The following is a 13,452-nucleotide window of genomic DNA, read 5'->3' as shown; positions in this document are numbered from 1 at the left end:
GAGCAAGCACAAAGGACTGATTTGCTCTTGAGGGTGTTGGCCCAAAGCAGGCCTGAAAATTATGTCCCTTCAATCAACACCCACATGTCACATTTACTGTAACATCAACATGCTTAGCGGAAAGTAGCTCGAATCACACGCTCTCTGGCTGGGTTATCACCGAGATCGGTGTCAGGATCCTTGCTGCACAAAGACTAACGCTGCTCAAAGCGGGCAACGCGGCTCTTTGCCGTCGAAGTTTATCAATAACCTGCTTCCAGAGCATCCCAGCAGCTCCCCGCAGCCACAAGGTGCAGAGTTGAGATTACGCCTACATACTGCACCAGCATCACACTCAGCGGTACCAGGCACCGCTTATCTGACACCAATTTTTAATTTTTCTGAAGACAGCAAAGCAATTGTTTGTGGTATTTAATTTTTTTCCCAAATGTCAGTCCGAGGCTGAGTTTGCCAAAAGAGACAACTTGATGGAGAATCCCCGAAAACACAGCGGGTCACGCTGTGATCCCCTCGCTTTCCCAGCGACTCTCCGGCATGTGCAAAGTGCACAAAGGCAGCGGGAGCGGCGGCGGGCGAGGCTGTGCCCCTCCGTGCCGTGCGAGCGGGGCCCCGGTGCGGCCGCAGAGCCGCCGCCGAGCCGTGCCCGGCCGCCAGGTGCGGGCGGCGGAGAGCGGCAGGTGCCGGGCCCGGGGGCAGCGCGGAGCGGCCGCCCCCGCCGGGACCGCGCGGGCAGCGGGACGCGGCAGAGCGCCGAGAGGGTGCGCGAAATGACCCGGTCACTCCAGCACACGCCCAGGGCTGCGAGGTGAGGGACTGTGCTGCAGCACTGGTACCTCAGGCGCCTTTTGCAGAAGACCCTCAAAAAGCAGTTTAAGCCTCACAGCAGTTGAACCCTACACACCTGAGACAGAACAACCCCAAGCATTGCCACAAAGAGCCACTCAGCACATCAGGATTTAGGGAAAAGAAAAAGGAAAATGACATAATAACCATGCCGGACCCAAACAGGACAAAACACAAGAATATCTAAGAATCTGCACAAATCTCCAACACTTGTCAGATGTTATTTCTTCAGAAACTATGTACAGTGTTACGGAAGAGAGTAGTGTGTCTCTTAAGTAAACTATGCATTCATAAAAAAATATTTACTGCTTTTGAAAGCAGAAAATGTATAGGCTCTTCTATAGACTGCAGAAGCTGTAAATCTCTGCAGATAAAATGGGATGTGATGATGTGATATAAAAGCACTCTTTGTTCCCCAGTGAATACATTTGTTTTATTTAAAACTAAACGACAACCAAGGAGAGAAAGGAGTGCTCGGTGCCACAAAAGGAGAAGGAGCGGTATTTGGGTACAGGCTTTCAAATGACATAGAAAAGAATACTGGAAGCGGAGATTCTTACCCAAGGATTTAAAAGGCATGATCAAAATTAAGCAATTAGTTCTGAGCATGTATTAAACACACAACAGATCTGTTATTTTCTTAAATATTAGACTCAAAAGAGACTGCATTTTTCAATTGTTTATGGCACACTGTTGCTCATATATGATTTTCTTAAGCCTTTTTTTTTTTACTTTCATTGAAGCATACTCATTATAACATTCAGCGAATTTATGGCTTCTTCCAGTGGCTTAGTAAAAGGGGTCATAAAAAAGTTAAGTAAACCAGTATGTTTTTTTCCTCTCCCTTAACTTTGGATTCCTTTTTTGTACTGTGCTGTCTAGTGCTTAGTCTTTGGAAAGTACCTTGGGCATATCCAGCACACATACAAATTATCAGCTGCTCCAGGAAAAAAACAAAACGGAATTTCTTGCACTGAGGCAACTACACAAAAGACTTGCATATGTCAAAAATACAGAACTAAGTCCCTGTGAATGCTGCACCATTAATCAAATCCCCGATCTGGTGTCACTTTTGCCAGTAAAATGATTATATTCTTCTAACCCCCTTCTACTAGCGCGTGCCTGCAATGCATGAAGTGTGTCCCTCTACTTTAATTTGTTTTCGAATAGCCTCCTTTAGGCATTTTTTATATATCCTAAGAAAAAAAAAAAAAAGAAAGAAAAAAAAAGAAAAGCAAAGAAATAAGCTGCTACTTAAAGCTCCAGCAAGGGTCTACAGTACTGAGCAAGCAACAGCTTTTTGAGAAGGAGGGCAGAGAGCGAGAAAATGTAACTGATGTTCAGGAGCCTCTGAGGCTGCAGCTGAGTGCCGAGAAATGGTGTGCAGCCTGCCCAGATACATTTTAAAAAAGTAAATAAACACCGAGGAGGAAGGTGCTATAGTACAAGCAGCTGAATGAATCACGCATTTATCAATGCATGCAGTTATTGATGCCTTTTCCCTCCCTTATTAAAAAGATACATACATATAAAGCTGTCTACAGACGATGCTGATGCTTCACCAAGTGCTTTAGTGAAATTGCCAACTTTAAAGCATGTGGGTAAACCCCAGCCACTCTTTATTTTTCTACATGCTTTCTCTGGACAGTACCGAAGGGAGGCTGAATTCAACCAACAACTGCACTGCAACCCTAGAGAAACCAAACTGCAACCAAAGAGTAGGAAATGCTCTGGTGAGGAGGCTGAGAGACATTTTTGGGTAACAGGTCCCTGCAGGGAGGCTTTTCCACCAGGCTTTGACCTGAGGGAGTGGGAAGGGTGGGAGGCAGAGGAGGGAGTGAGAGGACGGGGAGCATGGATGTGTGTTCATTTGGAGGGGAAAGGAAGGGGAGGAGGACAGAGGGATAGCTGTTTCTCTTGATAAAAGTTAACAATCATGCAATGGAAGGAAAGCCACAGTAAGTGAAGCCTGAGGTTTTGGGAGGGAAGAAGGGAAGGTTTTCCCCATAGCTGTGCAACACTAGCATCAGCAACGGCCCAGACACTGTGCTCTTCAGCTTACCAGTCTGTCAAATGAGCTGGCTGCTGTCTATATGCTTCCAACTAGCTCAATTCAAACATTAAATGAAGTAGAGAAATCATCAGATAAATTACTGGTCCTCTCTACCCAAGAGTGAAGGGTTTTTGTACAGCTGATGACAGCCCTGATCCTTTGTCTGACCTAATTTACTTCTCTTGAAGGTTAGAATAAAGCGCACTTTCCTGTCACAGGATAACCCCCGTGCACATACTGCACCCCAAAAGTAAGAAGATGCTTCTTTATGTTAATAGTGCTGTAACTCGATGGAGTTCTCAGGATGAGTGAGACACATATCCAAAGCTTTCCGTGTGCACGCCACTAAATTATACATTTGGTCAGGAAAATGTCCTGCTAAAGCCCATCCACGACACGCAAGCCAATTGCAGCAGAGAGCAGCACAAGCCCGTCGGAGAAGCCTGTGAGCTGCCCAACAGCAACTTCTATGTGACAGCTATGATTTCGTGTTTATTTCTCTAGGAAAAAAGAACGCTTATTTTTATTTGCAGGAACTACAGATAGTTTGTTCTAAGGACCTGAGGATCAAAGTATGTTAAACTGTCTCATATCAAATCCTCTCTGCAGAATTACATGCGGCTTTCTGATATGTAATAGAAGCCAACTTCTGTAGATATGTGTCTGCTTTGTTGCTGCACACATCTTGTCCTACAACTCCAGCTTCTTCACTCTGTGCATTCACATCCACTGGAACAAACATACGGATCTCCGTGGTCTCCCCCACTCCCCACCAGGCAGGAAGCTCACTCATGTGCAGGTATCATTACCCCTATCACTATCTGACAACAACAAATTGAGAATTTAAACATTGTCTGTTGACAATAAAAACCACCGTTAAAAACTAATTTTAATTAAAAACTCCTGTCCGCCCGAGTCCATTAATCAGCCGCGATTTAGTTAAAAATAGATTTGTCTCGCTGTCAGCCTCTCCCGGCTGGCTCTACGTAGATCTTCGCATGAAAATCAATACTACAACTTTACGCCGAGCGCGTTTGGCAGCACGGAGCGCGCCGGGCGCGGCGGTGCGGGCTCCGGCGGCGCATCCCGCGCGTCCCGCGGCGGGGCCGGCGCGGCCATCGCACGGGCTGGGAGCTCCCCCTAGTCGCCAAGCCCCGCCACTGGCGGCCGGGGCACACGGCAGGCTCCGGCAGCCGGCGAAGTTTATTTTGGAAAGTATTTTCCATCAACAAACAACACAATGAGCAAAGAGATGCAGGTAGGAAATGTGGGAGACAAGCTAATATCGTGCGCGAGGCATTTTGGAAGCAGAGGTTTGCTCGCAGCGAGCTCAGCCCTGGGAAGAGCAGCTGAAGTCAACCAGAGTCTATAAATGATATCAAAAATTTGTACTACTTCTTCGAGCGCACACTTTTCTAAGTCACAATTATTGCCAAATATGCCACAAGACAACCCTTTGTTCTGCAGAGAAACACACATTTTGTGCAAAACAAGGGTTCCCACCATTTCTATTAAAGGCAGCCAGTTTGTGAAATCTTGAAGAGTTTTATTTCTCGGTATTTAAATAAGCCTGACAAAATATGCTCTGCATCTGCCGACCAGAAAAAAACTGCAAAATGGTTTCTCACCCACTGTACATCTATTTAAGCCACCGGACACACCAACCAAAAAGGACAGAACAACCCACAGCCACAACCTAGTTACTCTGCAGCAGTTTTTAAAAACATTTTTAAAAAAGAGAAACTATGAAAATGTGCCAGTATTTTTTTAACTTATCTTGTAAGTCCAATACAAATATATTCAAATGAAAAACAACCTGAAGTCGACAGCATGCAACCTTTATTTCCCCCTCTCCTATTTAAAGTAAACACATGTAATGTCTTTTAAAAGGCTGTGCTTTTCTGTGCACAGCCATGCAGGTATTATGAAAAAGTCATCCATCCTTAAAATAATAGTAATTTCCTCTCTAATTCTTCAGTCACAGCTTACATTCTCTTTGTATTAGAGTTGATTACATTGGTGTGGGTTTTGTTCTGCAGGGAAAGTATGTTAATTGCACTAAATCTAAATGCATTTTAAGAGAAGCTCCTTGGAGCAATTTGCAAAACTTTGACATGCAAAAAATCATAGGGTTTTTGTTATGATTTTTAATGACTACGTACAAAACAAAGTGATACAGGAAATTATTGCTCTTCCTAGGAAACCTGTTGACCAGGTACTGAAGACCTGTCTTGAGAAACCTGGTTCTCTGCCTGGAATTGTATGATTTTCCTGTGCCTTTCCCTCTGAATCTTTGCTGCTGCTCTACAGAAATGTTCTGGCTTTGCCGCCTTCTGCAAAACTGCTACCAGCGAGCTTTTCACATGCTCTTGCCTTTCACATTTCCTTCAAATGCAAAATGCAGGGCTAGTTTGAAAACAGATTTCTTAGGTTAAAAATGGAAGATCTTAAGCTGGAAAATCAGCAATTTGAACCAAACCAAAATAACATTTCTTTGCACTGAGCAACTCAACACTTCAGCCTCCTCTCCTATACATAATCAGCTCTTTTGCATTGTCCACCCATTTAAATCAGCTTGGCTACCAAGTTTGCTCTGTCCACCAGCGGTGAAGAAAGGTCCAGAGTTGCTTTTTTTCTCTCCATGTGTTTCACCTCTTTCTTTTGTCCTGCACGGTTACAAGGCTGCCTGGGTGAGCCTGGCAAACACAGGCAGGCCACTCGTTTTGCAGTCTTAAAGACCACTGTGCTAATGAGATGCTGCAACTCCGGAGCACAGCTACATTGCACTTTCTCTCCTTTTTGAGTTTGTTTGTCTTACACTCAGGATCTAAACGTTTCTGCAAACACCAAGTGGATGAAACCAAATAAACTCCAGCTGAACAGTGTCAGAAAACCCTTCTCTCCCTCTCTGTCTCTATCCCCATCTCTCTCCCCATCTCTTTCCTTGCCTGGCAGAGACCTCCAATCCATCCTGAAATGTAACTCCCCTTACAGATGCCAAAAAGGGAAACAGGGCAAAAAAAGCCCAAGCTAAACACAACATAAAAGCAAGATTTCTGAAAACAGTATCAATTCATCCTGGCTTTGGGGGCTTGGTTCGGGATTGACTCTATTTTATTGGGAGTGCTTTGGTTTCCTATTCCGTTTGCCCACTACTTTCCAAACTCCCCTTTAGAGAGGACACTTCCTGGCTGCTTTTCCCCCCACGAATGACACTTCCCGAGGAGTGCAGAGACTGCGACCCCCTCTCCTGCAAGCCTGCAGCTGAGGCTTGGACCTGTGCGCTGAAATGCCTGCGCTCCTGCTCCCCAGCCCCAACCCCAGCCCGACGCAGCTCCCCCCCGCCCCCCGCCTCCCACCACCTCCTTCCCCTGGATACCTTCATTTTTTTTCTGCCACTGTTCAGTATGCAGCCTGATTTCTCCGCCAGCTTCCTCAGGATGGAGAGATAGATAAATACAAGAGGGGAGGGAGGGAAGCTCTTACTGCTCTGCTCTCCATTCCTCCCCCAGCCTTCCCGCTAAACCCATTGTACACGCAGCTCCTCGGCACCTTTGAATACTCTCCTGCCTCATTATTTACCTTCAAGTAAAGCGATCGGAAAAGGAGATCAAATTGGAATAACAAACCTACCTGACTCTCTTCTCCACCCCCCTTCCCCCCCTCCCCAGCAGCAACATCAGCGAGAAAAGAAATGTTTCACCCATTGAAACAAATTCAGACGTGCGCAACAAAACAGATTTTCCGCACACCCCCTTTCAACACCCCACATCTCCTCGCAAGTGAGACAGAAAACAAGTGGGAGAAATTACACTGGGCGATTTAGGTGGCTGTTGATACTTTTTCTTTTAAAAAGAAAATTTAAAAACAGAAAGGGTCGGGGGGGGGGGGGGGGAGGATAATAAGCCACCAACAAAAAGGATAAGACATTTTCCAAACCGGATGGTTAAAATCAAAAATGTAATTAACGAAGGGGAGGGAGTTGAGGAAGAGGGGAATCCACCTTTTATGGTGATGCAAGTCTGGTTCCAAAATAACAATGAATTAAAAACAACCCCCCACCCCAGAAAAAGCTGAATACCAGATGCATCTTCATCAAGGTTCCACCAGCTGATGGGCTGGAGGTGGGGTGAGGGGTACTTTTTAAAAAATAAAGACGCACATTAAAAAACACATATTATATATGCATGTATATATAATATACACATGTGTGTGTATATATATACATATATATGTATAATATATATGAAAAAAATAGAAACAGAGAAAGAAATTTATATTTCATAACTCAACTCGTCCCCCAACAGCCCTCCGCTATGAAAAGAAAATCCCAATGGAGGTGGAAAAATTATATATACATATATATCTCGATTCCCAAGGAAATCTTACAAACAGAAATTTATCACCGGTAACAAAGAAAGAGAGGAGCTCGCAAGCACCAAATGCTCCTGGCAGATGGCTCCTATTCTTGGCTTTCAGGGGAGGGGAGAGAAGCCGGGGAAATATTTTATTTATTTATTTAAATTTTTTAAAATCTCAACATAAATATTCGGATCCGCCGCGGCTCAGGCTCAGCCCCGGGCTGGCTCCGTGCGAGCCGCCGCCCCCCGCAGCACAACAACTTGCGGACTCGTCTTGCGGGGCGGGGGGGGGGACAGGGGTCCGGCCGGGCTTGCCGGCTGCGGGGCCACGGCGTGCCGGGTGTTTTTTTACCACCCCCCAAACTTGTCCTATGCTATAGGAGGGAAACGGGGACCCCCCTGACCTGCCCGTTCCCCGTGCCCCGGAGGCGTGGGAGCAGCGCGGAGCGCGGGGGGCCGCACGCCCCGGAGGCGCCCCCGCATTTCCCCCGCCTCGCTCACAGGCCCCCGGGGACGGGAGCGGCGGAGTGGGGCTCCCGCTCGGGGACCTGCCCCCTACTCTGCCTGCAGGCACTCGCCCCTCTCCCGGAGCTTTAGGGGTGGGAACAGGGAGGAGGGGGATCCTGGTGCTGGGGGGAGGGGGGATGCCTCTTTCCCTCCCCCCCTCTATTTTTCCTTCCCTATTTTTTTTTTTTTTGGGGGGGGTGGGGGTGGCGGGTGGGAGTATATGTGTGTATTTTCACTTACAATGGGAGCTTCAGCAAAGTGCAGCCTCCACTCCTGCCCCGCAGGCGAGCCGGTGCCGCTGCCCGACCCGCATTTCGTGCACTCCATCCCCGGTCCCCGCCTCGGCTTTCCAGGCGCCCCCCGCCACCGACAGACACTCCCGCCCGCACCCGGCCCCTCGGCAGCCCCCGTCCTGCCTCTAGCCCCGGCCGAGCTGGTTCTGCCTTGCCCCGCGCTTCGGAGAGCTCTTTTCCCCCGCCGGCGATGCACCAGGGGCGGGCAGGGCGCAGCTGGCCGGCTACCTGCCCCGCGCTCCGGAGCCGGGGGGCTCGGCCCCGCCGCCGCCGGCCCACCGCCTCCATGTGCTTCCCGCTAAGTCCCCCCGGCCCTTCCGCGTCTCCCTCCCTTGCTGCCCACCTTGATCCTCCTCCCCCCACCCTCCGCGGCTGTCACGCCGAGGCGAGGCTCCCGGCCAACTTTTCCCACCGCTCCGTGCTGCCCCCGGAGCGAGGAGCGAGGAGCGGGGCCGCGGGCGAGCGGCGGAGCCCCGGCGGGGTGGCCCGGCCCGGCCCGGCCCGGAGCGGCGCGCCCCGCTCCGCCGCCCCCCGCGCCCGCCGCCGCTCCCGGGAGAGCCCCGCGCCGCGCTCTGCCCGCCGGCAGCGCCTTCCCCGCTCCACGCCGCCTGCCCTCCCGCCTGCCTGGCCGCCTCACCTCCGCACCGCTGCAAAAACGCACGGCAAACTTCGGGCTTCTCCCCCCCTCCACCCCCAGCCCATCCCCCCCAGCCGCACACCCCCCTCCCCTCTTTAATTCCCTTCTCCTCTCCCTCTCTCTGAAGTCATTTACCAGCTTTGGTTCCTCCTGGAGTTTCCCCCCCACACACACCCCCCCTCCCCAACCGCTTCCTCCCCTTCCCTAATTTTGCTTCTCGATTTCGGCTCGGTCTGGTTCCAAGTTCAAACTTACGTGTGATAATCTCTCTTTGTGACAAGTGCTGCGGGTTTCCCTGCTTGCGACGGGACATTGCCCTGGCATTTACACTGGCATCGCCTGGAGAGCTGCACTGGTTTGGGGGGATGTGTTGGGGGGCCGATCCTCCTCCTCTTTTTTTTCCCCTCTTTATTCTTCTTCTTCTTTATCGAGTTCTTCTTTCAAAAAAATCAAAAACGGAAAAAAACGCCTCCTTTTTGTTGCTGCTGTGGTGCACTGGTTGGGATTCCCTCTCAATTAAAAATCATCATCATCATCATCATCAGGAAAAGCTCTTTCTCGCTCTCTTTCTCTTTCACACACTGTCTTTTCTCCACTGCTTCTGCCACTTGGACTTCCAGATCTCTTCTTGAACTTAGGAGGATATGCACCGCCAGTGACACTTTTCTCTTTCCCTCTTTCCAGAGTGCTTGGCAAATTGGCAAGTGCGCTTTTCCACCAAGAGGGTAAAAAAAAAAAAAAGGCAAAAAGAAAAAAAAAGAAAAAAATCAAAATGAAAAAAAATCTGCAGTTAAAAAAAAAGAAGAAAAGTACTAGAATTGGGATAGCCCCCACTCAAAAAAAAAAAATCGCCAAAAAATGTTTCTCAAAGATTGACCCTTGCTGGGTAGATATATAAAGAGAATTTTTTGAAAAGGGGTAGCCGAAACTGTGTCTCCTCTTTCCCAGTTCAAGTGGCACTGCTTTGCCCTGGTGCTTTTGGATTGCCAGTGCTCCTGCACCACTTTGCACTCTTCCCCCCTCGCCTGGCACTGGGACTGGAAGGAAGGAAGCCCCCAGTGCAGCTGGGCTGGTGCTGGCTATTACTATTATATATTGCAATGTGAAGATGGCGGAGTCCTGGTTCTCTGGGAGCGCTCTGTCTCTCTATGGCTGGGGCTGCCTCTGTACAATGGGATAAAATTCAAGTTCAAGTGCGGACGTGACGTTTAATCTGCACTAGAGACAAAAAGACCCAGAGAGTAGGAGCACTGGGGGCGACTAGCGGTGGCTTTTTAACATTGTACCCTGCAAGAGAACAAGAAACGCCACTCGCACACACCGCACACACCGCACACGCACACGCACACACACCGCACACACACCAACTACGGCACACGCAGGGCTCGCCGCCGCTCGGGGCTTTGTGCAGCGCCGCTTTCAGCGCGCCGAGCGCCGCCGGCCAGGCAGAGAGAGGGGCGAAGGAATAAATCCGCATCCTCACGCGCGGCCAAACTTCCCCGAGCCCGGCGCCGGCCGCGGCGGGGCCGGCTCGGTTTGGGGAGGGTGCCGGGGTCCCGGGGGGCGCGGGGGGCGGCGGCGCTGTCCGCCCGAGCGCGCTGCCCGCCCGCGCCGCCGCCTCGCCGCTGCCCATCGCGGCCGCCGCTCTCCGCCGCCCGGGCTCGGCAATGGGTCCTGCTCCCTCCGGCCGTGCCCAGGAACGGAGGCTCCCCAGGGGTCGCGGGCTGCTCTTCCTTCCCTCCAGGCGCCGCCGCAGCTCCTCGGCGGCGAGCGCGTTCCCCCTTGCATTTCTTTCAAACAGTTTTACAACAACACAAATATCTGTGTGGGCTGGGGAAAGGGATTTTTTTTCCCCCTCCTCTCTCCCTACCCGAAGTGCGATGGTAGCGGGACACGCGCGCACACCCGATCCGCACACGCACACACGCTCCGACCTTCTCCCACCCCCCAACCCCCCTTCCCTTAAAATCCTGGCAGAGACTATTTTTCCTTGGAGAAATTAAGTCTCAGCTACGAACGGAGAGACGCCGAGCTCCCAGGAGCTGCATCCCAGTGCACTTGTCCTTCTATTTCACACGCAGGTAAATGCCCACAACTGCGTGCGTTTCTAACTTGGAAGATTCTTGGAAACCAACTTTTTCCCCTCTACCTCCGCTCTCCCGGCCCATCTCCTGAGATTGTTTCTCTCTCTCTCTCCCTCCTCCCCCGATAAGTAAACAGTTCGGTGCAAACAGCTTTTCAGCACCAGGTCTGGCCAGGGCGAGAGGATCGGGGAGAGGGGAGGCCTGGGGGCTCGGAGGCAGATGGAGCAGAAAACCAAGGAACCACCTGCCTGTACCCGGAGCCCACTTGGAGACCCGCGCCGCACTCGTGTCATTTACTTTCCACGTTAAATGTGTGGTTTTCGTATTAAATCGCATGAGACTCTTGAGGGGACCAGAATTCATCTCGGTGCCCTTAATCAGCTTTGAGGAGAATTTGGCTAAACAGCATCGCTCTCGCCTCCTCCAGCAAATCTGCCTCTCCCTCCCCACGCCCGCCCGCCCGCTCACAGCTCGCGTTCCGGCGCTGCCAGACCCCGCAGCCCGGCCCGGCGGGTGCCGAGGGCGGCGGGGACCCCAGCCCCGGCCGGCGGGCACCGGGCCAGCCTGGCACTGCCCTCCGCGCCCGGCCCTCCGCCTCTGCCGGCGCTCCACAAACACGTCCAAGACCATTAACGGCGCTTAAACTGCTGCGATTGTTCCCTCTGTGTGTCTGGAGGGTTCTGCGGGGTCCTGCAAAGGAAAAGGACCGTGGTGATGGCAGGGGCCCCGCCGCTGGGCGGGGAGGGACAGGTCCACGACCCCGGGGCCCCGATGGGGAGCCCCCACTCCTGCCCTGCGGGGCAGCCGTGTCCGAGTCGGGGTAAAGGATGCGGCACCATCGCGGGGAGCGGGAGGGGAGAAGATGCTCCCCTCGCTGACCTCCGCCCCCGCGGGAAGGGGCCCGGGGGATCAGCGGGGATGGAGCTGCCCGCACGGTTCTCCCCGCTTTGGTGCCGCCCTGCTCGCGGCTGGCGGGGCCGAGAGGCTTTGTGTGGCTGCGCTGCTGCCCGTCCCCAGGCCACGCCGCGGGGCTGCGGCCCCGGGCCCTTGCGGGGTGCAAAGTCCGGCCGCCGGCGGCCGCCGCCGCTCTTCGGCGAGCTGCAGGAAGCTGCACCCCTTGGGAGAGCGGCTTATCGGGAAGTTACTGGGCATCATCTGTTGATTAACCAGTGTCTTCCAGTGGGCACCGAGAGCAGGAGATAAGGGCCGGCAATGATTGACCAGGCGGACTCCCCGGCTGCCCGGGGCAGCGGGGCCGCCGCAGCTCCCCTCCCGTCTCTCCGGCTGCGGGCAAGGCTTCGGGGGTTGACCCCCAGCCTGCCTCCTCCTCCTCCGAAAATACATCCCAATAGAGGGAAAAAAAAATTCCAAAGTGATTTCTCAGTCTTCTCTTTCCTCCCCTGTCTGGCACTTGTGATCATTAGCACTGAAAGCTGTTAATGTCTTGTCTCACAGCTCCCCCTTTAGTCTCTCTGCTCTCCCTGTCTCGCGTTCAAAGCCAGATCAATAGCAGGCTCTTTCTAACCTTGACCTATCCCTCGACCCGCCTCCATCTGCAGCTGGCCCCGCGCCTCCGTCTCTTCCCCACCGGCCGCAGCAGCCCCTTGAGAGGGCCCAGGGTGCCGGGGGCTGCCCGGGCGGCCGCGGCCCCGGCATCGCCCCGCTTTGTCCCGAGATGCGCGGCCGTGCCGGGCCGCCGGCACCGGGGCTGAGCCCCCCCGGCCTCCGCTCCGCGGCCTGGGCATGAGGCCGAGCTCCGGCCCCCGACACCGGCCCGCAAACCTGCACGGCAGCTCCCCAGAACAACAACAAAGCACCCTAACCCCCCCGCCATACACATAAAAATATGGCTAAAAGAAAGGAAAAAAGGCCAAGCAAAATAGGAGCATAATCTGCAAGAAGAAAACAAGCTTTTTGCTAGCTTCAAAAGTACTATGGTCCCTTGTTTTAAATTAGGGGAGAGAAAGCACTGTCTTGCACTAAGTATCTTGTATTAAGATAATAACCTTTTCTGTTTTCATAATATGTAAGGGATTTGAGGACTTGTCATAGAGAAAAACCATCCTTATAGGGAAAAACAAGCTCATCTGATGTCTAATATTCCACTTTATCCTATGTAGAGCAAGGCATGCTGAGTCGAGAACTCTCAGCCCAGAGGCTTATCTTCTAGGTTTCTCTTTCTTTTTCCTTTTATTTTTTTATTTTCTTTCTTTTCTTTTTTTTTTTTTTTTTTTTTTTTTTTTAGTCGTGCAATGCCTTTAGCAAAAATTTGGCAGGGATATAGATGCATAAATAACATCAGCATCAGTGTAAAGAGGAAGTCCTAATATCCTCATGGAGGATAATCTTGATGTGCCACTTGGACATATTTCTAATGCATTTCCACTTTCTCCCCATTTGGTCAAGCAACTTTTCAGCGGAAGAAAAATTGTAGCTGCAGATTCTGTGTGATGTCATTTTGGTTTCTGGTCTTTAATGTAAAAGCTTTTGCTAAGTTAGAATACAGGTGTGGAAGTTGGGGAGGGGTGGGGGGTGAGAAGGGAGGGAGGGAGGGAGGGAGGGAGGGAGGGAGGGAAGGAAGGAAGGAAGGAAGGAAGGAAGGAAGGAAGGAAGGAAGGAAGGAAGGAAGGAAGGAAGGAAGGAAGGAAGGAAGGAAGGAAGGAAGGAAGGAAGG

General features: G+C 51.7%; 1 protein-coding gene across 9 annotated transcripts in view; it reads right to left on the bottom strand.

Moving 5' to 3' along the window:
* BCL11B (BCL11 transcription factor B) overlaps positions 1–10,403 on the bottom strand; it is a 92,042-nt gene extending 81,639 nt beyond the window's left edge. For 2 of the 9 annotated variants that reach the window (XM_064423426.1, XM_064423430.1), the window contains exons 1-2: positions 8,005–8,106; positions 6,276–6,330 (exon numbers count right to left, since the gene is read on the bottom strand). In XM_064423426.1, coding sequence (XP_064279496.1) covers positions 6,276–6,330; positions 8,005–8,091 — 142 coding nt within the window. In that variant the 5' untranslated portion in view covers positions 8,092–8,106. Of the gene's footprint in view, positions 1–6,275; positions 6,539–8,004; positions 8,345–8,694; positions 8,737–8,949 lie in introns of those variants that run through there. The other 7 variants (XM_064423435.1, XM_064423428.1, XM_064423429.1 and 4 more) reach the window with 7 other exon arrangements.
* Positions 10,404–13,452: the final 3,049 nt, after the last annotated feature.

Source organism: Passer domesticus, chromosome 6, assembly GCF_036417665.1.
Source record: "Passer domesticus isolate bPasDom1 chromosome 6, bPasDom1.hap1, whole genome shotgun sequence".
In the NCBI taxonomy this organism is placed as follows: Eukaryota; Metazoa; Chordata; class Aves; order Passeriformes; family Passeridae; genus Passer; species Passer domesticus.
Note: the sequence above shows the minus strand (reverse complement) of the source record. Positions and strands in the feature narration are given on the sequence as shown.